Here is a 25,680-nt window from a genome sequence, read left to right as displayed (position 1 = left end):
AACACACACACACACAAACACACACAACAGCATCGACCCACACACACGCACACACACACACACACACACACACGTGACAGACACGACGACAGTATCGACCCGCACTGCCACAGCCACCGTTCGTCCGACCGAGACCGGCAACCTCCACAGAGGAATGGGCAGCGTATGCACGAAACCCGACTGTTTGCTGGACCAAACTCTAGGCACCACCATCAGCACTAGCGTGGCTGAAATCCCCGATGATCGAGAACGGAGAAGCAGTTGCCACAGCGTTAGCGACGACTCGGCCAGGCTTCGCGAACTGCTGCCCAACGGTACTGCAGAGGATCTGAAGATTTCGGACCACGAGGAAAAGGAAAAGGAGGAGATATCTGTTGCAGAAACGCCGAACGGTGTCGCAGGGACAGAGACAGAGACGGGGGAAGAGCTGGTGAAAGAAGGTGAGTGAAAATTTAGGAGGCGGAGGGGGGATAATGATGAGTAAATATTTCCAGGTGTGATGCGTTTGTTTTTTGCTTGTCAGAGCCACGCCTTGCCGAGTTGTGCGTGTAACTGAGTTTCTCGTGACTACAGGCACTTGACGCTGAGAAAGATTTACTGGTTAATTGTGACGGTTACGGAGGGGGGTGGTGGGGGGCGGGGGGGAAGGGGGTACCAGAATAAAACGAAAGATGTGATCAGTTTGGCTGTTTGCCGGTGACATGCGTTGCAGAGTCGTGAGTTTAAGTGTCTCTTGACCATGGACGCTCGAAGTTAATTGGGATTTACAGGTAAAATAGGAGTTCGGTTGAATTTGAGTTAGGATTTTGATCATGATTAGAAGCCAAAGTAAAATGTGGTTGAATTTGTGATAAGAGTGGTGGGTTTGTTTGTGTTTGTGTGTGTCTCTGTGTATGTGTGTGTGTGTGTGTGTGTGTATGTGTGTGTGTGTGTGTGTGTGTGTGTGTATGTGTATGTGTGTGTGTGTCACAGTGTGTGTGTGTGTGTGCGGCGTGCGTGTGCCGGGAGTGTGTGTGTGTGTGTGTGTGTGTGTGTGTGTGTGTGTGTGTGTGCGTCTGTATGTCTGTCTGTGTGTCTGTGTCAGTGTATGTGCATGTGTGTGTGTACGTGCGTACGTGCGTGCGTACGTGTGTGTGTATATGCGCGCGCGCGTCAGTAGTGACTGTACACAATGAACACTTTTGGTGTTAGTACGCCGACATAGCTAGCAGTGCCTCAGACATTGGTTGGGCAGTGTGGCCACAGTGTACATGTATTATCATATTTGATTGAGCTATTTCAAGCGACACAAGTGTGGCCTCCTTGTGTATTCGTCTGTGGAACCGACACAAACGGCGCACAAAATAAACACTTACGGCGCTAGTACGACGACATAGCAGTGCCGCAGATTGTCCTTTTGTAGTGTGGTGGCCGTTGATTATGCTTGCTTGTGCTATTTCAGGCAGTGTGACCGCTGGTTGTGTGTAGCACTGACACAACTGTCAAACAACGCACACTATAATTCCAGACTTTTAACGTGACTGCGCCGAGTCTTGCTTTCACGGGTGTTAGCTGGTTAGTCACCGCTATTGTAGCAAGTGGTATCGAGGTTATAACTGCATTAATTTGTGCTTTCCGTGTCCACTCGTATACTGAGCGCCTATGGTGACAGTGACCCAATTTATGATCATTGAACGATCGAGTGTGTTGAAATACTTTTCCGGTGGTGCCGGATTTAGACTCGCCATAGTTTGTGTGGAGATTCTGTCATGTTCGATCTTGCGTTATCAGAAAAACTGCGTCGTTAATTTCATTCGACGAATGTTTTGGAGACCCTCGTGTGATCATTAGACGTTCCGTAGTGTGTCATTTCGCAGGACCGTGTATTTTCTAAGGCTGAGTGCCAAGCCATTAACAGACACTGGCAAGGGTAACTCTATTCTGAAAGAGCTGTGTTTCTCTTGTTCGATCGATCTTATCAAGGCTATACAGTTTACCTGCTTTCAGCAAAGTCTCGCGTCAGTGTACGTTTTCCTCGCGTAAACTGACGAAACAGTCTACTTTTATGCTTTGAAGTGGGTTTAACAGAAATAAGCATACGGTACTGGAGTACAGGGTTTGATGTTAAATACCTGTCAGCAGTTGGTATTCCAGCGTGTATTTAAAAGATATTAAAATATATCTGAGCCAAAACTGTAACACAGTCTAGCTTCGAATGTTTTTACCTGTGAGCGGTCGCAAGCGTGTAATTATATTGTGAATGAATGTTCTTTCGTTCCATCTACAAAGAACGTATACTATGACTTAGAGACCAACGTGGATTAATAGAAGACCAGCATTGCATAACTCTATTCGAAACGACGCATTGTCGGCTGTGTATTTCTTCGTGAAAGTGATTACCCTGTGTGTTTACACATGTGCTGCGTGCCATCGTTGAGTGTGACAAATTGACGGATACCTTGTCCTACCTTAATTTTTCATGTATCGACACAGATACGGAGGCTCTGCTCAATCGAGTCGTAAGTGTTGTTGTTGTTGATGTTGTTGTTGTTGTTGTTGTTGTTGTTGTTGTTGTTGTTGTTGTTGTAAGTGTGTGTGTTTTTGCGGCGATTTTATGAACACGTGTGCGTGTCTCTCCCTCCCACCCATCTCTCTCTCTCTCTCTCTCTCTCTCTCTCTCTCTCTCTCTCTCTCTCTCTCTCTCTCTCTCTCTCTCTCTCTCTCTCTCTCTCTCTCTCTCTCTCTCTTTCTCTCTGATCGACTTTTTGTTAGCACGCACGCACGGTGCGCACGCATTAGTGTTTCAGTATCTGGATCTGTGTGTTCACCTTATCAGAGAAAGTCTATCAACAAGATTAATGTCAAGGTACAATCCGTCTGCAGTAATTAATTAAGCGATCCTATTCACGACCATAGATCTGTTCAGAAATGTGCACGGGAGTACAGCATCTTTAAACTTAAACGTATAGCAAAAATCAACAGCCGGGCCATGCAGCTTCCGGTACAGAATGATTTTTTTTTTTTTTTTTTTTTTTTTGGGGGGGGGGTGATTTGGAAAGTGACACCTGTGTCATTCGACTACTGCATACATGCAGCAAAACAAATGCCCATTTCGCTCTGACTCAAGCCACGCTAATGATCTTTGGTATGTGTCCGACGGACGCATTGGCCTAGTGGATTCGACATCGGCCTAGTGGATTCGACATCGGCCTCCCAATAGTAAGGTCATGGGTTCGAATCTCGGCCGCGCCAGGTGGGTTAAGGGTGGAGATTTTTCCGATCTCCCAAGTCAACGTATGTGCAGACCTGCTAGGCCCTAATGCCTTATCCCCCCTCCGTGGGTACAAGCAAGCACAAGACCAAGTGCGCACGGAAAAAGATTCCGTAATCCATGTCCAAGTTCGGTGGGTTATAGAAACACGAAAGTACCCAGCATGCTTCCCCCGAAAGCGGTATATGGCAGCCTAACTGGTGGGGTGAAACCGGTCATACACGTAACAACCCCAATCGTGCAAAAACACGAGTGTACGTGGGAGTTTCAGCCCATGAACGAAGAAGAAGAAGGTAATTAATGTGACCCTACACCACGAAATGAGTCGCATGTCACCTCGCGCGGTTCTGCGCTAGGCTTAATACAGGGAGTGTCTGGTAACAGTGTGAGGGTCACCTTAGTCACATGCTTATAACTCAAACAGTTTTCGCTCTTTTCTAAAACGGTTTTCACCCCTGGATAGAGCATAAAAAAACTCTTTAGGAAAATGTAAAAATATGAAAATCATGCAAAGGTGACATGCGACTCATTTCGTGGTGGAGGGTCACGTATGTGTCCAAGCAACAGGGTGCTCTTATTCCGTGTGAAAGTCTGGACAGACCTGTGGCTGTGAACACTTGATGATCGTGTAGGCAAGACGGGTGGTATCTTTAACGTGTGCAGATTAACACTGTGTGGTTTTCTCTCTCACCCAGCTTCTTCGAGTCGGAGGGGTTCCAACGCCAGTTCTAGCGACATGGACCAAAAAGGTGCACGTGCGTGTGTGTGTGTGTGTGTGTGTGTGTGTGTGTATGTATGTGTGTATGTATGTGTGTGTACGTGCGTGCGTGTGTGTGTGTGTGTGGGGGGGGGGTGGGTGTGTGCGTGTGTGTGTGTGTGCGTGTGTGTGTGTGTGTGTGCTTTCACTTACTTACTGCAGGCCATTGATTAACTTCCTAACAGGTTAAACACTGGTTTATGTGTGTGTGCAGTGTGATGAGGTGGTAATATGTATGTCGGTGGAGGGGGGGGAATGTGCGGGTGGATTTGCAGGTGAATGTGCTGGTTCGATTGTGTCTGTCTGTCTGTATGTCTGTATGTCTGCCTGACTGTCTGTCTGTATGTATGTCTGTATGTATGTTTGTATGTCTGTCTGTCTGTCTGTCTGTATGTCCGTATGTCTGTCTGTCTGTCTGTCTGTATGTCTGTCTGACTGTCTGTCTGTCTGTATGTCCGTATGTCTGTCTGTCTGTCTGTATGTCTGTATGTATGTTTGTATGTCTGTCTGACTGTCTGTCTGTCTGTCTGCCTGCCGCCTGTCTGTTCCTCTCTCTGTGCTTGTGCTTGTATGCATGTTTTCTATAGACTCAATGGTCAATTTTCGCGTTAACAATTCTCAGTAACTATACCTGTACTGCTCCTCACCCCCACCCCCTCGGCTACCTGTAGCTATAACCACTAGTATGTATACCCACCATAATGACTTTCACAGCGAAATACTCATTCTCTGGACACAATTCAGTTTCTCTCCAACAACATGTTCCCTGAAAGTGAAACATTTTTTAAGCGGCGATTATTTGACGCTGTTTATCTTTCCACTCCTTATTTTTTTTAAAGCCCCCCCCCCCCCCCCCTCCCCCTCCTTCCCTTTTAAAAGGACAATTCATTGACTGTTTTTGTATTCGAATACTTGGCTACCCAGAGTCAAAAATATGTTATTTGAACGTTATTAATTTGTGTATCACAAAACAACACGTTACGTTCACAGATCTTTGTTCCAATAACATAACATTCTTTTTTTAATTCTGAATTTTGGAACGTTGGCAGTCTATTTATGGGTGTGGTTTTGTTTGTGGGTTTTTTTTCAGCTTCCCAGAGAAAACCAGGCTCGAGGAAATTTACTGACCCCGCCAAGCCAGTGTCCGAACTGACCAGAAACCGGCCGGCCAAAGTGTCCACTATGACGTCCAAAGCACTCGCCGCATCTCAGAAGACGAGTGAGACACCAACTTCTTTGATTCTGGAACTGAGAGAAATGTGTTAAAGGGAATAGAGCTGTGGGAGTATGGAGGGTGGTGGCTTTCTGTTTTTGTTTTGGTTTTGGTTTTTTGTTAATGTTGTCTAAAGAACTTCTTAGAAGGCCACAGCTTAAGTGTACATCGTGGCCATGAAAGCCCTTGCCCCAGCTCATTAGACCTGTTTGTTTGTTTCTTTGCTTGTTTGTTTGTTTGTTTGTTTCTTTGTTTGTTTCTTTGTTTGTTTGTTGTATGTGTATATGTTTAATTGTTTTGTGTGTGTGTGTTTGCTTGTTTGTTTACAACAGCAGACTCAAAATTGGAATCTATGAGTGTTTTGCTTACTCGCCATCACTCAGTCCGGAATGGCCTTGCTTTTGAATGCACAACTTTGCTCCGACGTTGAGCTTTTGTTTGCTTGAAGAATTTTTGAGTCAACGGTCGATCTATTGCAAGTTTTCACTCTCCTTCGTTTTGAAACAATTCACTACATGTTGTTCACAGAAGCAATTCACTGCATGTTTTCCACAGAGGCCGATGCGGCGGCGCCTGATTCAGCAAATCCTTCTTTACCCAAGACATCGACCAAACGAATCGACAGTACCGCTCCTAAAGACCTTATGATCAGCTACAGTCATGCAGACAAAGAAATGATGGTAAAAGTTCGAGGTGAGTTGACTGTTCACCCGTGATTTGTAAAAATGTAAAACATTTTACAAATCATGAGGCGCGCTCCGCGATTGGTAAAATGTTTTACAAATCACGTAAATGCGCCCGATATTTTCTTGTCATCTCCAAAGTCAAAGGGATCTATTAGATTTTTTTATTTTTATTTTTTCATTACTTTTTTGTCCCATCGCTGGTAAATTCGGGTCGCTTCCTCCCAGTGGAAAGCTAGCAGCAACAGAGTCGCGCTACCCCAAAGTCAAGAGATCTGTTAGAATTTTTTTTCTTCTTTGTTATAATGCTACAAATCGTAATATTTTACCTATCCGGCCAAAACCACCTCCCACCACCAAGCATAGAGGCTCTAAACAACAAATATTACTAATAATAAAAGGCATGTATTTCTTTGTGGAATGCGATATTTTTACATTTTTACATTTGTACAAATCGCGGTTTTAGGTTCGTCGTAGTTTGTAAACAGTTTTTACATTTGTACAAATCGCGGTTTTAGGTTCGTCGTAGTTTGTAAACAGTTTTTACATTTGTACAAATCGCGGGTTTAACAGTTGACTAAGGTATTTGTTAAATACGGTTACAGGCACAGTCATTCCCATGAAAACAAAGTTTGGCTCACTATCTCAGATCTGCGCCAGGTTATTTTTTTTGCATTGGATAAGGCGATCCCTCCACTTTGACACATACGAAAAATCAACAATCTGGGTGCTTTGTATGTGGAGTGGCCACCAATGTCAATCCCAGAGAGGGATTTATCAAACAAATTGTATCTCTGCATAGAAAGCCGTCAGAATGTCTGAATGTTGGGATGTTTCCATGTGGAGGGGTGACTTTTTTCGATTTCAAAACTTGGGCAGAACTGAGATGGTAAGAAGGGCTTTTTCGCTCGGGAAGGACTTTGCCTAAACTTTTCGCTCGCACTTATTTTGCTTACTTAATGACACGCTAGGGATGTTGTTTGGTATTTGCGTTGGTAATCGGCAAAACGCCAAAACTTATTTTAACTCGCCAAAAACGTAGCCGTAACTTTGGCAGAGTTGTAGAAATGTGACGCCTGGCACGGACTGTCTTTCACTTCCGAAACTTCCAAAACGTGTATGAAATTCCTCCAGATGAAATTAAAATTTGAAGTTATGGCCGAAGATTCCCATTTCATCCGGTTCGGGTCGGAATTCGTGTCTTAGCCAGATGAAATCAAAATTCTGCTTTTACCCAGCTGCGTTCGTAATAGAGCCAGATTCGAATCTGAGTCATGGCATCGTACATGGGACGTTTTCAAAACAATGCCGCCAAAGCTGTACCTGGACTTTAGCTCTGCACGGTCATCGTGTCTTGGACTAAAATAGACAATAATTGGTATCCTTTTGTTCATTGTCCAAGGGGCACTAACTTCATGTATATCACACTACTTTTGCCCACAGAAAAACTGGAGCAGAACGGCATCAGCGTGTGGGTGGATGTGTCAGGACTTCAAGCAGGTGTGGACTTCCTCAGCAAGATCGGGGAAGCTATCATTGATGCCAAGGTCAGTTTAAAAAGTAAGGTGCACCTATACATCTTTGGCAAGCTAGCATGCAAGCAAGCATGCACTCATCGACATTAACTTTATTTTCCTTGTCACCATTGTGATCACGTCATTCTGGCAACTGCCATGATGATTTGTCCCACTAACTTTTACAAAGTTTCACGTTCCCTCTATGTCTCACCTAGTTTCGCTTTGTTTCACAGCTGTTCATCTCGTTGCTGAGTATTTAACTGACTGGATTTTACTGTGTCTCATTGTGTTTCACAGCTGTTCATCTCGTTGCTGAGTATCAACTGCGTCACGTCATGCTACTGTCAAGATGAGTTGTCTGACTGTGTTTTATTGTTTCATTGTGTTACACAGCTGTTCATCTCGCTGCTGAGTATCAACTGCATCAAGTCTCGCTACTGTCAAGATGAACTAGCCCTAGCCTACGTGTCGGACACGGCCATATTCCCTGTGGCCATCCAGGACCCCTCCACCTTCAAGTCACAGATGGACACTGGCATGTGAGTATCACTGCACTCAGACACGGGGGTGGGACATGGATACCGTCTCTGAGTCTGCACATAAAGTTGACCTGTGTCCGTCCCTGCCGGATCTTAGCATACGATGATAAGTAATGTTTAACGCACTCACGGTAAAACCATTAGGGCAGATCTTAGCATATAACCACGTTATGTCCCAAATAGTTGCTAGGTACTGGGGACAGACATAACAAGATAGCAGCAGCCCTGCCGGAATTCGAACCTGTGACCTTAGGATCACAAGTCAAGGGCTCTACCAACTGAGCTACCCGGCCCTCTTCAATCAATCAATATGAGGCTTATATCGCGCGTATTCCGTGGGTACAGTTCTAAGCGCAGGGATTTTTTTTTTAATTTTTTTTTTATGCAATTTATATCGCGCACATATTCAAGGCGCAGGGATTTATTTATGCCGTGTGAGATGGAATTTGTTTACACAATACATCACGCATTCACATCGGCCAGCAGATCGCAGCCATTTCGGCGCATATCCTACTTTTCACGGCCTATTATTCCAAGTCACACGGGTATTTTGGTGGACATTTTTATCTATGCCTATACAATTTTGCCAGGAAAGACCCTTTTGTCAATCGTGGGATCTTTAACGTGCACACCCCAATGTAATGTACACGAAGGGACCTCGGTTTTTCGTCTCATCCGAAAGACTAGCACTTGAACCCACCACCTAGGTTAGGAAAGGGGGGAGAAAATTGCTAACGCCCTGACCCAGGGTCGAACTCGCAACCTCTCGCTTCCGAGCGCAAGTGCGTTACCACTCGGCCACCCAGTCCCCTTGCGTGACTGCGAATGCTTTTGTACATCCCAAACCCTGTATTTTGCACGCAAAACTGTTAGAAGCTGTTTGTCATTTGGACACGGGCTATACTGAAGAAAAGATAATCATGGTAGTTTATATTTGTACTTGTATGATTTATTCTTTCAGTGTTTTATCACTGCAGTATACGTAACACAAAAATTGTTGAAACGATTACAGCAAATTTAAAGGCAATGTCCCTGCGATTCTTTTTTAAAAAAAATTTTTAAACAATAACAATAACAACGCTTTATTGTCCATTAAAATAAATACATTAAAACGGAAAATTGTCTTCGATACGTCTAACCTGCCTGTCAGCGATTATAAAATACACATCGAAATAAAAATAAAAAGAACATTCATTCACCTTATGTTGTTGTTGACATGTTTGCGTTCAGGAAACTACAGCTAGCGCGATACAAATGGACGATTCTGGACGAAAACAACTTTGACGAAGAGTTTGCCCGACTTGTGGACGAGATTAAAGAAGAACTGAAGAGACGGACCGAAAACACAGAGGAGAGCGGGAATGAGAAGAACGGTGCGTCATACTGTCTGGCTGTCTGTCTGGCTGTCTGGCTGGCTGGCTGGCTGGCTGGCTGGCTGGCTGACTGTCTGGATGGCTGGCTGGTTGGCTGACTGGCTGACTGGCTGGCTGACTGTCTGTCTGGCTGGCTGACTGTCTGGCTGGCTGACTGGCTGGCTGACTGTCTGGCTGGCTGGCTGCCTGGCTGTCCCTCTGTCTGTCTGTCCCTCTGTCTGTCTGTCCCTCTGTCTATTTATCTATGTGTCTGTCTGTCGTTCTGTCTGTCCCTCTGTCTGTTTCTCTGTCTGTCTGTCCGTCTGTCTGTCTAACTGTCAATGTGTCTGTCTGTCCCTCTGTCTGTCAATGTGTCTGTCTGTCGTTCTGTCTGTCTGTCCACAAAAATAAAACAAGTCGCGTAAGGCGAAAATACAATATTTAGTCAAGTAGCTGTCGAACTCACAGAATGGGAACTGAACGCAATGCCATTTTTCAGCAAGACCGTATACTCGTAGCATCGTCAGTCCACCGCTCATGGCAAAGGCAGTGAAATTGACAAGAAGAGCGAGGTAGTAGTTGCGCTAAGAAGGATAGCACGCTTTTCTGTACCTCTCTTCGTTTTAACTTTCTGAGCGTGTTTTTAATCCAAACATATCATATCTATATGTTTTTGGAATCAGGAACCGACAAGGAATAAGATGAAAGTGTTTTTAAATTGATTTCGACAATTTAATTTTGATAATAATTTTTATATATTTAATTTTCAGAGCTTGTTTTTAATCCGAATATAACATATTTATATGTTTTTGGAATCAGCAAATGATGGAAAATAAGATAAACGTAAATTTGGATCGTTTTATAAAAGAAATATTTTTTTTACAATGTTCAGATTTTTAATGACCAAAGTCATTAATTAATTTTTAAGCCACCAAGCTGAAATGCAATACCGAAGTCCGGGCTTCGTCGAAGATTACTTGACCAAAATTTCAACCAATTTGGTTGAAAAATGAGGGCGTGACAGTGCCGCCTCAACTTTCACGAAAAGCCGGATATGACGTCATCAAAGACATTTATCAAAAAAATGAGAAAAAAAGTATGGGAATATCAATCCCAGGAACTCTCATGTCAAATTTCATAAAGATCGGTCCAGTAGTTTGGTCTGAATCGCTCTACACGCACGCACGCACACACACACACACACACATACACACACACATACACACACACATACACCACGACCCTCGTTTCGATTCCCCCTCGATGTTAAAATATTTAGTCAAAACTTGACTAAATATAAAAAACTAAGAAAGGTTAGCTTATGGAAAGTTTAATTATAACAAAAAGATTATGTATGTTAACAGAAATGAGGATACGAAAAAAAAACTTTTTGTAATGTTATCCTCATTGAAATTCGGGATGCTTTATTTCTAGGAAAAGCGAGTAAAATTAAAAAAGAGTGAACTGCTAAACAATACTTCTTAAAACATTATACATTACATGCACGCACGCACGCACGCACACACGCACGCACGCACGCACACACGCACGCACTCTCTCTCTCTCTCTCTCAGTCTCTCTCTCTCTCTCTCTCTCTCTCTCTCTCTCTCTCTCTCTCTCTCTTCGGGTTTGCAATTTTTCCTTTCTTCACCATTTGTTGCGTCTTTTGTTCAGAAACATGGTAAGACTTCCATACATGTGTGTTTTATCTCGGTCTGTTGAAGAAATTCGGTCAGCTTAATAATTTAATATTCTGTGTTTTGTCAAATCATTTCAGAACCCCCAAAACTGGAACGGGCTAAATCCCGAACCCGTTTGAACAAGGAGCGAGGAAGCGAACTACGCATGTCGGAAAGAAAAGAGAAAGCGATAATGCCAGACAGTTTCTGGAACAGTCATTTTAAAAACATCACAGAAGTCGACATTAAACAGTAAGTTGATGCAGAGATGCAAATTAAGTATGTTGTGTGTGTGTGTGTGTGAATAGAATAGAATAGAATAGAATAATGTTTATTGTCATGAACCAGTAAAGTTATTGACACAACAAACAACAAATAATAATAATGCATTATACAATGCTAAAACAATCCGTAACAAATTTGCCAAGACGAACTTGAACTTCGTCTTCTAAAAATAAGTTACTTGGATTTTTGTTAGCATATTTCATATTGATATGTGAAGCATCTTCTTTAAATTCATCCCTTAATTTAACATATTTATTGCATTTATCTAGAAAATGTATTTCATCTTCTATGACATTGCATTCAATACAAAGACGATTTTCTTTAGGGATATTCTGATGTCTTCCACTTTCAATTTTTAGACAATGTGTGCTAGTCCTTAATCTGCTTAACATCTTTCTGTGTTTATTATTCTTAATTTGTATTAAGTATGACTGCATTTCGTAAGATTTACTGATCATAGAATAAAACTTAAGTCTGGAATATGTATCTGATTTTTCTTTTGTCCAGTATCTTATATATTCCTCTTGTTGTTTTTTGTCAATGGCAAACTTTAATTTGTGTACATTTAATGTAGATTGGTTATGCCAAACGTGACTAAAACCTAAGTTACAAAGAGATTGTCTAACAAATTGTAGCCATGGCGTTTCTGTCGGATGGTGCAACATTGAGTCATATAATTGATGTATATACGAATCTTGTTTGGAGTCTAGAATATGCGCCCAGAATGCTATTGTTTGTGATAACATTTTTAATCCTAAAGGAAACCTTCCTAATTCCCCCAGTACAGGTATCCACATAGCTTTTCTATGAACCCCAAGAAGGAATCGACAAAATTTGATATGAACAAATTCATGAGGAGTTTTGCTAGATAAACATGATCCAAAGAAATGATCAGTATTTGTTTGTTTTATTTTATTATTAAACGTAAAAGGATACCAGATTTCAGCGCCATATGTTAATATCGGATTTACAAGTGAATCAAATAAATGTATCATTGTGTCTATTTGCACGTTTTGATTGCTGTGTGTGTGTGTGTGTGTGTGTGTGTGTATGTGTGTGTGTGTGTGTGTGTGTGTGTGTGTGTGTGTGTGTGTGTGTGTGTGTTTGTGTGTACGTGTGTGTATGTGTGTGAGCACGCGCGCGCGCGCGTGTGCACGCTTTCCCTCTGCTTACCTCTTCATTACTGTACTGTCTATTTAAACGTGATTGTTTAAAGCTCTGAGGAATGCAGAAAACTCCTCATTCGTAAGAGGGCTAAATCTTAACGTCAAAGTTTCTTTTTTATCCAATTGTGTACCTTGATTTACTCTGTCCAAAGACTGACGCAAACATGTACTAGAAAAGTGAGCATTCATAATTCAAGCGAAAAATTAATTCGTGGTTTTTTTTTTCCAGGTTTGACGATGTGCTGTTTAAAACTTTCAAAGAAGAAATCGACGAATACTTCACCGCGGCGGATCAGGACTGGTTGAAATCGATTCTGAGCAGAGAATTGGAAGTGGAGGAAGATGGGAAACTGTACAAATACAACTTTGATGGTAATGCCCGGAATACACCATTCAGTTTAATTGAACGCAAGTGGATGCTTGCGATCGTCGCACGAAACATGCATGCGGTCAATCTGTATTGCATTGTTGTTGTTGTTGTTGTTGATTTTTCTTAGAGGGGATTGGGGGGTATGGCTTTTAAACACTGTTTTAAAGGCATATGTACTCGATGACTATACACGCTAATTGCTTTACCAACAGCTGGAGACATGCTAAATTAAGTTCCCTGCAAAATATTGTGGTCTAGGACCCCTTCAATGTTGAGATATGTTAATTTTCATTTTGATCTGGATCGTCCTATTTATAGATTTGGCAACACATGTAACGTTGATGCAAGGGAGCTAACACCGCGGCTTTGTTGACATCCTCACTTTTTCAGAGGCTAGAACAAGCTGTAATGCATGTATTATGGTCCGCGCATGGTGACATATCGTCATTATATGGTCTTATGGTGCGTTTGACATCGATTATGGGCAAACTACACTTTGTAAACACGGGAGCGCGTACATATGCCTTTAAGCTGACGGAACCACTTTCAGTTGGTTCAGCCAGGGACCTATATCTAATATAGGTCTATGGTTCAGCATTTTGCAGGCTGGACGTCATGCCGGAATACCAGTATGGTCACGTGTCCTAATTTAAGTCAGGATATGATGCGCTGTGCCGTTATCAACTGTATTTTCTCTGTTGCACAGCACAGTTTTGCAGGCATGAAGGCATGCCGGTGTAGTATCCAGTTTAGTCCACCCCCTGAAAAGGGCCCCCGGGGGATTTTTTCAGCTCTAAAAAGGCCCGCCTTTACCGATCAAGCCTCGTTTTCGATTGGTCCCCCTACAGCAATTTTGCCCCCCCCCCCCCCCCCCTCGCATCCCAGATAGTCTCCCCCCCCCCCTTTTTTTTTCTCAAAGCAATTTCGGGCTAGTTATTACACTGTATTATCACGTGGCCCAGATGTCCACTGAGAGAAAATTGAGTTAAGAGACAATTACATGAACTTCGACCCATAGATCTATACTCGGGTATCATGTCCATGACTTCGACCGCTTCGCAACGCCCTTGTGACGTCGGATAGTGACGTCACTTTGTTCTAACTAAAAGTTGATTTAAGATGGACGACAGCTTGTTTGCTGAAATTGCAAACTACAAACGCGATGAAACTTATTCTTTTACAACTAAAGAAGGTGGAGATGTTCATGCTGCAAAGGCGAAGAAGGGTACCCAAAGTAAGATGTAGGACTGCGGAGCCGCAGACAAAAAGGGGGCGGGGAGGACCTTTTCAAAGGGGGACCATCTGGGGTGCGAGGGGGGGGGGGGCGGGGCAACACTTTGCTGTAGGAGGGGGCCAATCAAAAACGAGGCTTGATCGGTAAAGGCGGACCTTTTTAGAGCTGAAAAAGTCCCCTGGGGGCCCTTTTAGCTCTGAAAAGTCCTCCGGAGGCCCATTTCAGAGGGGTGACTAAACGGGATACTACACCGGTATACCAGCATGGGAACGTGTCCTAAGTCAGAATATGATGCGCTGTACCGTTATCAACTGTATTTTCTCTGTTGCACAGCATTTTGCAGGCAGGAAGGCATGCCGCTACCAGTATGGGAACGTGTCCTAAGTCAGGCCATGGAGAGCTACGCTATGAAGGACGTGTTCAACATGGAGTCATCGGTACGAGTGGAAGCCATTGAAAACTTAGGTCAGTCCTCCCTTTTGTCATTGGCATAAGCAGCAGCAGCAGCACAATAAAGAGAGAGATGGGGTGGAGAGGGTGAGAGTCGGGGGGGGTGGGGTGGAGAGAGAGAGAGGTAGAAGGAGAGAGAGAGGTGAGGGAGGGAGAGAGTGGGAGAGAGAAAGATGAAGAGAGTGGTTAGCGCATCGGGTTGTGGGCCAGGAAGTATAGTGGGTTCGAATCCTACTAGTATCATGTGGTTTGTTTTTTTAGTTCATCAAATAAACAAAAACCCACTCTGCATTAGAAGAAGTCGGTGTCCGACATAAGCTCGAACGACATAAGCTCGAACGACATAAGCTCGAACGACAAAAGCTCGAACGACATAAGCTCGAACGACATAAGCTCGAACGACATAAGCTCGAACGACATAAGCTCGAACGACAAAAGCTCGAACGACATAAGCTCGAACGACATAAGCTCGAACGACATAAGCTCGAACGACAAAAGCTCGAACGACATAAGCTGGAACGACAAAAGCTCGAACGACAAAAGCTCGAACGACATAAGGTTGAACGACAAAAGCTCGTCGCGACACAACCTCGACGCCACACTTGAAAAGTTCGACGCGACAGAAGCTCGACACGACAAATGCTTGACGCGACAAAAGATCGAATGATGGAAGATGACACACCAGCGCGTACAAATGGTCTCAATTTTGTTCAAATGGAGGCATTGCAGAAACCTGGGCAGGTCTAAGATACTAAGCCAAACAAGTTTTCACTGACAAGAAGCACATTGCAATTTAAGCAGCATAAAATAAGAACATGAAAAAACTCCAAACATGTCTTGTCTTGCAGGAAAGTTCCGCAGTGCCGCCGTCATCGACGCTCTGCGTGACTTGCTGTCGGACCCCGACGCCAACGTGCGTGCCGTGGCCTCTGTGTCGTTGGCACGTACGGAGGCCAACGACCCCGTCACGCTCAAGTTCCTCAGCAAGACGCTTAACGACAAGGATCGGCTGGTGCGTGAGGCTGGCTGTCTGGCTTTAGGTCACCTCCGTGCCAAGCAAACTGTGGCAAAGCTGTTGCATCTCTGGTGAGTGGGATTGTGTGTGATACTCTGTGTGTGTGTGTGTGTGTGTGTGTGTGTGTGTGTGTGTGTGTGTGTGTGTGTGTGTGCGTGTGTGTGCGCCTGTGTGTGTGTGAGTGTGTGTGTGTGTGTGTGTGTGTATGTGTGTGTGTGTGTGCGTGTGCGTGACACTCAGTGAGAAGGACCGGCTGGTGCGTGAGGCTGGCTGTCTGGCTTTGGGTGCCAAGCAGGCTGTGGATAAAACGTTACATCTGTGGTGAGTGCGATTGTGTGTAATAGTGTGTGTGTTTGTGTGTATGTGCGTGACGCTAAACGACAAGGACCGGCGAGTGCGTGAGGCTGGCTGTCTGGCTCTGGGTCACATGCGTGCCAAGCAAGCTGTGGCTAAGGTGTTGCATCTCTTGTGAGTGTGATTGTGAGTGTGTGTGCGTGACGCTCAGTAAGAAGGACCGGCTGGTGCGTGAGGCTGGCTGTCTGGCTCGGGGTCACATGCGTGCTAAGAGGGCTGTCACACATGCGACTGAGTCGCGCGATTTACCCTGTCACACAGCCGACTCAGTCGTAGAAAACAGCTACGACAAGTCTGCGACTCAGTCTCATGCGATTCCCTCGTAGCTTTGAGGTTTAGAACATGTTCTATTCCTGCGATCCAGTCGTCGGTCAATCGCAGGGGCAGAGCCAACAGAGCCAATCAAAACGCGTTGCTGCGGCCTTGACGCCGTGTCGTAAAATAATGGCGGACAGTGGCCTACAGCGTCTCTTCGTCGATTCAAAACTTTGTGGAAGAACAGTTTTTTACTCAGATATAAAGGAGACGTTTTAGGCGTGTACAGCGGTCGGAAAACATTAATTGCAGCTGTCTGGGAACTTTATTTCTTGCAAAGGCGTAATGCTGAAAGGAATTTTTCAGAAAGGTAGAGCGACGTTCGAACATTTAGCGTCTGCTCTCGCAAAGCGCGTTTGCCGTGTTCACTATGACACGTCACTTCCGCCCCGCTCGCGTGGAGTTATCGTTCGCCAGTCGTTCGTCTATCGTTCATCGTGTGACGGGTCAATGGTCTACGATGTGATGTGCGATCGGCCAAAGACTGAATCGCAAGACTGAATCGCAACGACTGAGTCGCCTGTATGACCGAGGCTTAAGCAAGCTGTGGCTATGGTGTTGCATCTCTGATGAGTGGGATTGTGTGTTTGTTTGCGTGTCTGTGCATCACGTTCAACGACAAGGATTGGCTGGTGCATCAGGCTCAGAAAGCTGTGGCTAAACTGTTGCATCCCTGGGGGGGTGGGATTGTGTGTAATACTTTTGATTTATGTTTTAAAAACATGTAAGAATAAAATTTAAAAAATCTACCGCTTAGGAAAATAGCAAGCACGATCCCTACGTTGAAAGTCAGCTGATCCAAGGATCGTTGGATCCCTCCAATGATCCTCGTTGGATCTGGATCGATTGATGCTATCGAGCCATAGTTCAATCGAGACGGATACTCCCTCACATGGTATGTGCATAATTATTTGCGATGGCGGCAGTACAGTTCACGTCAAAAACAGAATACTTTTAGCATTCTCGTCATATCTTATTCTCTGTCACAGGCGGAATGACGTCATATCTCACGTCAGAGAAGCGGCGCACGTCGCCTTGCAGCAGATCGGGGGACCGGAAGTGGAGAAGGCCATGCACGTGACCAAAGTTCTGGCTGACGAAATTCGACAACTCACAGCTCAATAGTTCAACAACCTTCTCAAGCAAATGGTTTGGGGCATTTTGAAGGTTTCCCAGCTTAACGCGCCAATATGGGCTGGTGGAGGTTGAACAATCACAATATGTTATTGCTTAATTGGCTAGTTCTGTCTTGGGACAGACACTGAAAGCCGGGTGACACTGAAAGCCGGGTGCAGAATCTCGATATGCCATTCCGGCTGGGTCTCTCTCTCTCTCTCTCTCTCTCTCTCTCTCTCTCTCTCTCTCTCTCTCTCTCTCTCTCTCTCTCTCTCTCTCTCTCTCTCTCTCTCTCTCTCTCTCTCTAGCTCTCTCTCTCTCTCTCTCTCTTTCTCTCTCTATCTCTCTCTCGAGTTCGAGTTTTCGAGTTCGAGTTCTCTCTCTCTCTCTCTCTCCTCTCTCTCTCTCTCTCTCTCTCTCTCTCTCTCTCTCTCTCTCTCTCTCTCTCTCTCTCTCTCTCTCTCTCTTGCCCCCCCTATCTCTCTCTCTCTCTCTCTCTCTCTCTCTCTCTATCTCTCTCTCTCTCTCTTGCCCCCCCCTAACCCCGCCCGCCCCTTACCTCTTATTGGTCAGAATGTTTAACTCCTTTGATGACGTGAGGCTTTAAGTTTAAGACTCAATGGAGAATAATGGTGCCTATTATTTGTTAAATAGAGCTCTCTTTAGCACTCGTGTGCCTTATTTATATGCCTTGTTCTGTTGCAAGCAAAGAAAGTGTTTGCATCTATGAATGAAACTTTGCCCTTTCAAGCATCATTTTCTAAGTTCCTGTGTTTTGTTTTCGGAGGAGTTATTGTTGCTTTGCGTTTTGTTTTGTATTTCAACTTTTTTTTTTTTACAAAACGTCTTTGAGTACTTGTGAAACTGTGACGAAAGAATATACCATCATACGAGGTATAATGTGTAGCTATCAGTATGTTGGTATTCCCATTTATTTTCGGTATTTTCTTGCTTACATTCGTGTTAAAGGCACAGTGCAGCTCACAGCCTTCGTTTTGCGTTTTTGTTGCAGCTGAGTGCATTTACAGTTCATAAATCCTACTATGGTAGTAAAACAAACCCAAAACTACCCAACGACGACATCTGTGAAGCTCGACAGTTTCTTGTTCACGCGAGTGCATAAATTAACCTAGTTATCATAGTGGTGTTTGGTCGGAGTTCGATTCAACTGAGTGATTCCGGCCTCCATTTTTTGTTTTACACAAACTCATGATGATGTCTGACATAGTTTGCTAGTGACGTGTCTTTTTGTGCATAATGTGATCTACCTGATCTAAATTTAGATCCAAAAATAGGTCAAGACCAGCCGGGACAGAGTCCGAAATTAATTCGTAAAAAAAATCGCAGTTCTTGACTCTTTGGGTGCAAGTCAATGAAACTTGGTAGTTCTTCTAACGGATAGCTGCCTGAGGTATGACTAAAAGCCCCAGGGGCTCCGTGCACCTGGATTTGACAAGTTCAGTACCTTTAAACTTATTATTGTGCCAAGTTTGTAAAAGGTCTGTGATCGCTGATACATTGCTTAATTATGCTGAAGATGTTGTTCTTGTTCGGTGCAGAATGGCTGCAAACACACGTATATAATATACATGTCAATGTGTCTTTTTAAGGGAACATTTCTGGGTGGGTTTTTTTTATTTTTTTTTATCTCGTTTTATAATTCTTTGTTCTTTCGTTCTTTCTTTTCGTTTCTTCTCTTATTTTTTTTTATCTCTTTGTGTGTGTGCGTTGTTTTCTTTGTTTTTGTGTTTGTTTTGCTCATTTGTTTCTGTGTTTGTGTGTGTCTTCTTTTGCCCGTCTCCTGACTTCAGTTAATTAAGAATTTCTTCTGTACCGATTTGGTTTGATGTATTGCTACCTTTCCTATCCTCATGTTTATCGACGCAGATTTGTTTGCTTGGTGTCTTTGGTCGGTTGATTGATTGGTTGATTGGTCGGTTGATTGATTGGTTGATTGGTCGGTTGATTGATTGGTCGGGTGTTTTCCTATCCTCTTTTTTTAATGCTTTTTGAAAAACTTTTTTCCTTCTTTTTTGATTTTTATTTATTTGAATCATTAGCTTTTATTTGTTGTTCCTGAAGTCAACAAATCTGATTTTGTTCTCTGTCGGGTAATGTCAGTGTCAAGTGAATTGATGCAGATGTCTATTATATCATGATAGGCTTCTGATTGATGTGAATACGAAATACTCATTTTTTGTGAAAACATCTTGTCTGTTCTTAGGCTAAGCTACACACATTCTGTCGCTTCTGGAGGATATACTCGATCAAGTCTAATGCAGAAGTGCATGGAATGCGAGAACCATCCCGCGTGAGAATACCTCACTGGAAAGGCTAGCTTACCTTGGTTTTCTTGGTCTGCAGATTTGACAAAAGTATACCTGCCATAAAAGGACACCTGTAATGTACGGACATTTTGGCTGGTCCTAAGTGTCCTCAAAGCACAGGTCCCAATGTGATTGTTAAAACGTGTGTCGCTTTAGTAAATTAAAGAAAGGATGGAGGAGAACATATATATTTGCGCACACCTTGACTCGGTGCGTTTGCTGTTTGTATATTTTATTTGTGCGGGCTGATTTATGTGTTGTTGTTTATAAAGCAAAGGTAGAAATAAAGAGAATGGGAGAGGAACTTCACATGCATTAACATAGTCATTGTGTATATATTGTTTGTAGATCATGATTATGTACAAGTGCTGTTTTGTATGTATTGTAAGCATAAACAGTAGTTGAATAAAACGTTATTTTCATACAGTGTGATATTTGTTGAAAAAGCTGTGCACTACAAGTATCTAAGTGAAAATGTTTATCGACGCAGATTTGTTTGCTTGGTGTCTTTGGTCGGTTGATTGATTGGTCGGTTGATTGATTGGTTGATTGGTTTTAGAGATCGAGTTCGCCTCTGGGCACTATTGAAGCAACGATTTGTCTTTTGTCGCAGATGAAGATATAAACAGTCAAAACATTCTCAAAAATATCCCACAGATATCTACACGTACAAGTGTTCAACTATTTGCAAGAAAGTCATTGAAACTTGGCAACTTTCTAAATGGAGAGAGAGAGAGAGAGAGAGAGAGAGAGAGAGGGGGGGAGAGAGAGAGAGAGAGAGAGAGAGAGAGAGAGAGAGAGATGACTACAGAAATCGTGAGTTGCGTTCGCAAAAACATTTAATACTCCTGAAAACATGTTTGCTAGTTTCATACAGTGTCTGATTCCTCGCCGCTGAGAGTTTCTTCTGGTGTCAACACAAACTTCAAAAGTGTTGATTTTGACTTCAACACCAGAAAATCATTCACATAATAAGCCATTGAAGACTCATTTCAGTCATGCAAGACTAAAAATCGCGACGTCCTGTTTTAATCGTATGTTTTGTTGTTGTTGTTATTGTTATTGTTGTTGTTGTTGTTGTTGTTGTTCTTGTTCTTGTTCTTGTGGAGGTTGTTTTCTTTGCTATGTTTTGTTTTGCTGTTTTCTAATTTGTTTTTTAATTTAGTTATTTATATATTTGTATTTTTGTGTGTGTGTGTGCATGTGCGTTCGTGTGTGTGTGTGTGTGTGTGTGTGTGTGTGTGTGTGTGTATGTGTGTGTGTGTGTGAGAGAGAGAGTGTGTGTGTGTGTTTGTGTGTGTGTGTGTGTGTGTGTGTGTCCCTGCCCTTTCTGCAAGGCCAGTGCAACGAGTAAAGGGTCCAAGGGAGGTAAACTGCTATTGCTTAAGGAAAGATCATGAAATAGCACTTGCGTCCCTTGCATTACTAAACTAATTATTTCCGAGCTTGAGAGTAAATAATGTGTAAAATCTGACCTTTTTACAGTCACATGTTATGGAAAGCTATATAATAGGAGTACATACAAAGATATGGTATGAAACAAAAAATGAAAATTGTACTGTTGTTTTTGTTTGTTTAGACACTTGTGTCTGAAGATGCACACCAGGAACTTGTCTTTACAAAATCGACGTTTGCCTGAAGCGTCCAATTCTATCACACACACACACACACACACACTAACGCACGCACGCATGCATACACGTTATGAGGAAAAAGGTACAATTTAGTTCTTGTGTTGACACATGTCAGAGGACATAATTTACGAACAAACGATCAAACGGTCAAAAATACAAAATTGTCCGTCATATCTATTCTTGTACCATTGGACTCCTATGCATTGCATGAAAAACTGAACAATTGCCTGAATAAAAACATCTTTGAAGAAAAAGAAAAAGAAAGAAAGAAAAAAAATTAGGGGGGGGGGGGGGGGGAGGGTTCAATGTTAAACGTCCCTTCCGATCATCTCACAAATGAGTGAGACCTAGTTTTTAACCGTGAGATCTGGGTTAGTAATGGCACTTTGCAACAAGCGTTTCACAGGAAGACGGTGGGTCACCATTGTTCTTGCTGCTGCTTTTGTTATTTTAGAGAAGTATTCGGATGCTTATTGTATGTAATATTAATTTGGTTGAATGAAAAAAGGAACCAACCAACAAACATTGGTTTAGTTGTGCCTCCATTCCCCATTTCTGACAACAACAAAATAGTGTCAAGTTGACAACTTTAACCTATACACTGAACATCAGGCTTAAAAAAAAAAAAAGTCGCCCTAACGGCATACTCGAGAGAAAAAGGGTCGTTCGGTTAAAAGAAAACCTATTCCCACAGGAAAATATCACTTAAAGATACTTTCACTTCTTTCCGTGTAAGATATCTGTACAGATCCCTTCCAGATTGTGTGTGTGTGTTTTACATTTTTTTTTTTTATATTTTTTTTATAGAGTGTAAACCAAGACTAAGAGCATATTTGTACACATAGCAAGAATCGACAGCCGGACAGCCGGGGTGCTTTCTGTGATGTTATACTTTTCTGAACTGATTAACTGGCTGATTTCATAACTGAATCCTATCTAACTCAGCGAAGCACAGAAGTCAGCGAAGAGTTCTTACTAAGGAAGCAGCTAGCCTGTTGAATTGAGATACGTTCCCAAGTTGATCAGTGGACAACGTCCATGTTCATGGCATCCTCCAGATTCCGAGTCTGACACAACCGTCGTACGAAGAAGAAGAAGAAGATCAGTGGACGCTCTTAATAATATCATCTCTTGTGAAAGCCTGCACAGATCATGACGTCACTGGACACTGACGAGGAGATGAGAGGTATCTTTAAGCTACAGTAGTCAAAATGTGACACGCCAAACTTGAAGTTAGCGCCGTGCGATGTCGTGCAATGCCTAACAGGCTACATGACTGACAGCTAATTGGCTCATTAGCGAGTGTTACGCACTTACCGAACAGGCGGCGGGAGGGCCCTTCCTCGGGAAATACACAATTATTCGCGACACTTACTTGGCCAAAACTGCAGGGAAGGGCGACCGTGCGGGGGGCGGGGGGCCTTCATGTCGTGCAACACGTCTCTCTCTCTCTCTCTCTCTCTCTCTCTCTCTCTCTCTCTCTCTCTCTCTCTCTCGCTGTCTCTGTCTCTCTCTCTCTCTCTCTCTCTCTATCTCTCTCTCTCTCTCTCTCTCTCTCAGTCTCTCTCTCTCTCTCTCTCTCTCTCTCTCTCTCTCTCTCTCTCTCGCGCTGTCTCTGTCTCTCTCAGTGTCTCTCTCTGCCTCTCTCTCTCTCTCTCTCTCTCTCTCTCTCTCTCTCTCTCTCTTTATATAAATTCTTCATATTTGTTCTTTGTTTCATGTGTGTATTATAGTAGGGACTAGCTGTAAGAAAGGACCATATGGACCTAATGCTATCATCCCTCGGTAATAAAGTTTTCGAGTTCGAGTTCGAGTTCTCTCTCTCTCTCTCTCTCTCTCTCTCTCTCTCTCTCTCTCTCTCTCTCTCTCTCTCTCTCTCTCTCTCTCTCTCGCTGTCTCTGTCTCTCTCAGTGTCTCTCTTTGCCTCTCTCTGTCTCTGTCTCTGTCTCTGTCTCTCTGTCTCTCTCTGTCTCTCTCTATCTGTCTGTCTGTCTCTCTCTCTTTCTCTTTCTCTCTCTGCCCGGCGTGTGTGTGTGTGTGTGTGTGTGTGTGTGTGTGTGTGTGTGTGTGTGTGTGTGTGTGCCCGGCGGTGCCAGTGTGTGTGTATATGTGTGTGTGTGTGTGCGTGTGTGTGTGTGTGCGTGTGTGTGTGTGTATGTGTGTGCGTGTGTGTGTGTGTGTGTGTGTGCCTTCACTGTGACAGTCTTTTTTCAAATTTGAAAAATGCAAATATCCACACGTTTTTCGACAATATACCACATGTAACATATTCGCATTTACTGCTGGTATTCCGTACGTAACTTGCGCCTAAGTTGTATTGTCAGTGGTATAATGTTTTGTTAAATATTGTGATTAAAATTAGTGTAGTGTTAAATTTATGTTTGCCTAGGTCTGCACCTAGTATGGATGCTGGCACGTTTGCGTGAGTGTGTGTGCGTGACAACAATTAACCCCCCACCCCCCCACCCCCCTCTTTTAAGACACCCCACCCACCCCCAGTTTAAGACCTCTCCCCTTTAAGGCTTGCTTATGTAGACTTTCTGTTCATACCCTCTGAACACATAACCCCATTTTAAGACTCCCTCCTTTTTAAGACCTGAACTTCTCAGATTTTTGAGGTCTTAAAAAGGGATTTCAATGTACTAAATTTTGTTAAAAAAAAAATTTGCTTCTGGCGCCGCCTCAGGTCCAGTGATTCGCAGTGTTGCTGATGAGTGGTTGGCGGACGCCGGAATTCCGCAGTGATCAATACCAAATCGTTGCCTTGTGCTTTTGGTCAGTGTCGCAATTGATCACCAATAATGCTTTGGAATAAAAGTGAATGTAGTAAAATAAAACAAAAGAAAGAAGAGTAAAGAAAACAAAAAATAAAAACAAATCCGCCCTGACAGGGCTCGAACCTACGACCTCACGACTCTAACCGCAGTTCACTATAACCGCTACGCCAGAAAGACTTCCGATAAAAAAAAAAAACGCCAAAAAACCCCAGTCACCCTACGTATTTCTCGGGCATATCAAACAAACCAACGGTCAGTGACGACTGAACTGACCTAAATCATTCACTGTTCAAGCAAACGTAGACACTGAGAGACCCTTGTTGCCGTACAGCTTGGCCACTCGACAAGCAAAGGCACAAAATTAAGACACGGCGGGTTTGAAGAAATACAAATCACCAGTGTCATCACCCCCCATATATATTACGTTTTAAGAAAAGGTTTTATAAATTTAGACAACCAAACATGTGTCTGCTTTGTTAAGTTATCTTGCTGCCAATAATACTCTAGAAAGAAACAAGAACAAAGTTCTATCTATGTCTCTGCTCTTCCGTAATGTACAGAGTTCGGTGGCCAGGGACCCGGTGTAACACGAAATTTTTACTCCACGAAAAATTTACTCCGGAGTAAATATTTCGTACGAAATTCTTACTCCGAGTACACTTTTCGTACGAGAAAAGAACTCCCCAAGGCACGAAAAAATTACTCCCTCCACGAAATTTTTACTCCCCAACATAGAGGGGGAATCGAGACGAGGGTCGTTGTGTGTGTGTGTGTGTGTGTGAGTGTGTGTGTGTGTGTGTGTGTATGTGTCTGTCTGTGTGTGTCTGTCTGTGCGTGTGTGTGTGTGTAGAGCGATTCAGACCAAACTACCTGACCGATCTTTATGAAATTTTACATGAGAGTTCCTGAGAATGATATCCCGGGACATTTGTTTCTTTTTTTCGATAAATACCTTTGATGACGTCATATCCGGCTTTTTGTAAAAGTTGAGGCGGCACTGTCACACCCTCATTTTTCAATCAAATTGATTGAAATTTTGGCCAAGCAATCTTCGACGAAGGCCGGACTTCGGTATTGCATTTCAGCTTGGTGGCTTAAAAATTAATTAATGACTTTGGTCATTAAAAATCTAAAAATTGTAAAAAAAATATTTATTTTATAAAACGATCCAAATTTACGTTCATCTTATTCTTCATCCTTTTCGGTATTGCATTTCAGCTTGGTGGCTTAAAAATTAATTAATGACTTTGGTCATTAATCTAAAAATTGTAAAAAAAATAATTTTTTTATAAAACGATCCAAATTTACGTTCATCTTATTCTTCATCCTTTTCTGATTCAAAAAACATATAAATATGTTATATTTGGATTAAAAACAAGCTCTGAAAATTAAAAATATAAAAATTATGATCAAAATTAAATTTTCGAAATCAATTTAAAAACACTTTCATCTTATTCCTTGTCCGTTCCTGATTCCAAAAACATATAGATATGATATGTTTGGATTAAAAAACACGCTCAGAAAGTTAAAACGAAGAGAGGTACATGAAGAGCGTGCTATCCTTCTCAGCGCAAGTACTACCCCGCTCTTCTTGTCAATTTCACTGCCTTTGTCACGAGCGGTGGACTGACGATGCTACGAGTATAC

At 43.0% G+C, this 25,680-nt stretch overlaps 1 protein-coding gene across 2 annotated transcripts; it reads left to right on the top strand.

The window, feature by feature from the left end:
* The first annotated feature begins 149 nt into the window (after positions 1 to 149).
* LOC138975641 (uncharacterized) lies at positions 150 to 17,599 on the top strand. 2 transcript variants are annotated; one of them, XM_070348377.1, is made up of 12 exons: positions 150 to 440; positions 3,946 to 3,999; positions 5,098 to 5,226; positions 5,776 to 5,913; positions 7,347 to 7,450; positions 7,814 to 7,959; positions 9,190 to 9,332; positions 11,089 to 11,242; positions 12,671 to 12,813; positions 14,379 to 14,510; positions 15,344 to 15,581; positions 17,169 to 17,599. In XM_070348377.1, exons 1-12 carry the CDS (start codon positions 155 to 157, stop codon positions 17,302 to 17,304), a joined length of 1,803 nt encoding a protein of 600 aa, XP_070204478.1. In that variant the 5' UTR covers positions 150 to 154; the 3' UTR covers positions 17,305 to 17,599. The 2 variants fall into 2 exon arrangements, with proteins under 2 accessions (XP_070204478.1, XP_070204479.1); XM_070348378.1 differs by lacking the exon at positions 150 to 440 and adding an exon at positions 1,406 to 2,498 and having other exon boundaries at positions 17,169 to 17,595.
* Positions 17,600 to 25,680: the final 8,081 nt, after the last annotated feature.

Source organism: Littorina saxatilis, linkage group LG9 (assembly GCF_037325665.1).
Source record: "Littorina saxatilis isolate snail1 linkage group LG9, US_GU_Lsax_2.0, whole genome shotgun sequence".
NCBI classification, from domain to species: domain Eukaryota; kingdom Metazoa; phylum Mollusca; class Gastropoda; order Littorinimorpha; family Littorinidae; genus Littorina; species Littorina saxatilis.
The sequence above is the reverse complement of the archived record's forward strand: the minus strand, read 5'-3'. Positions and strand labels throughout refer to the sequence as shown.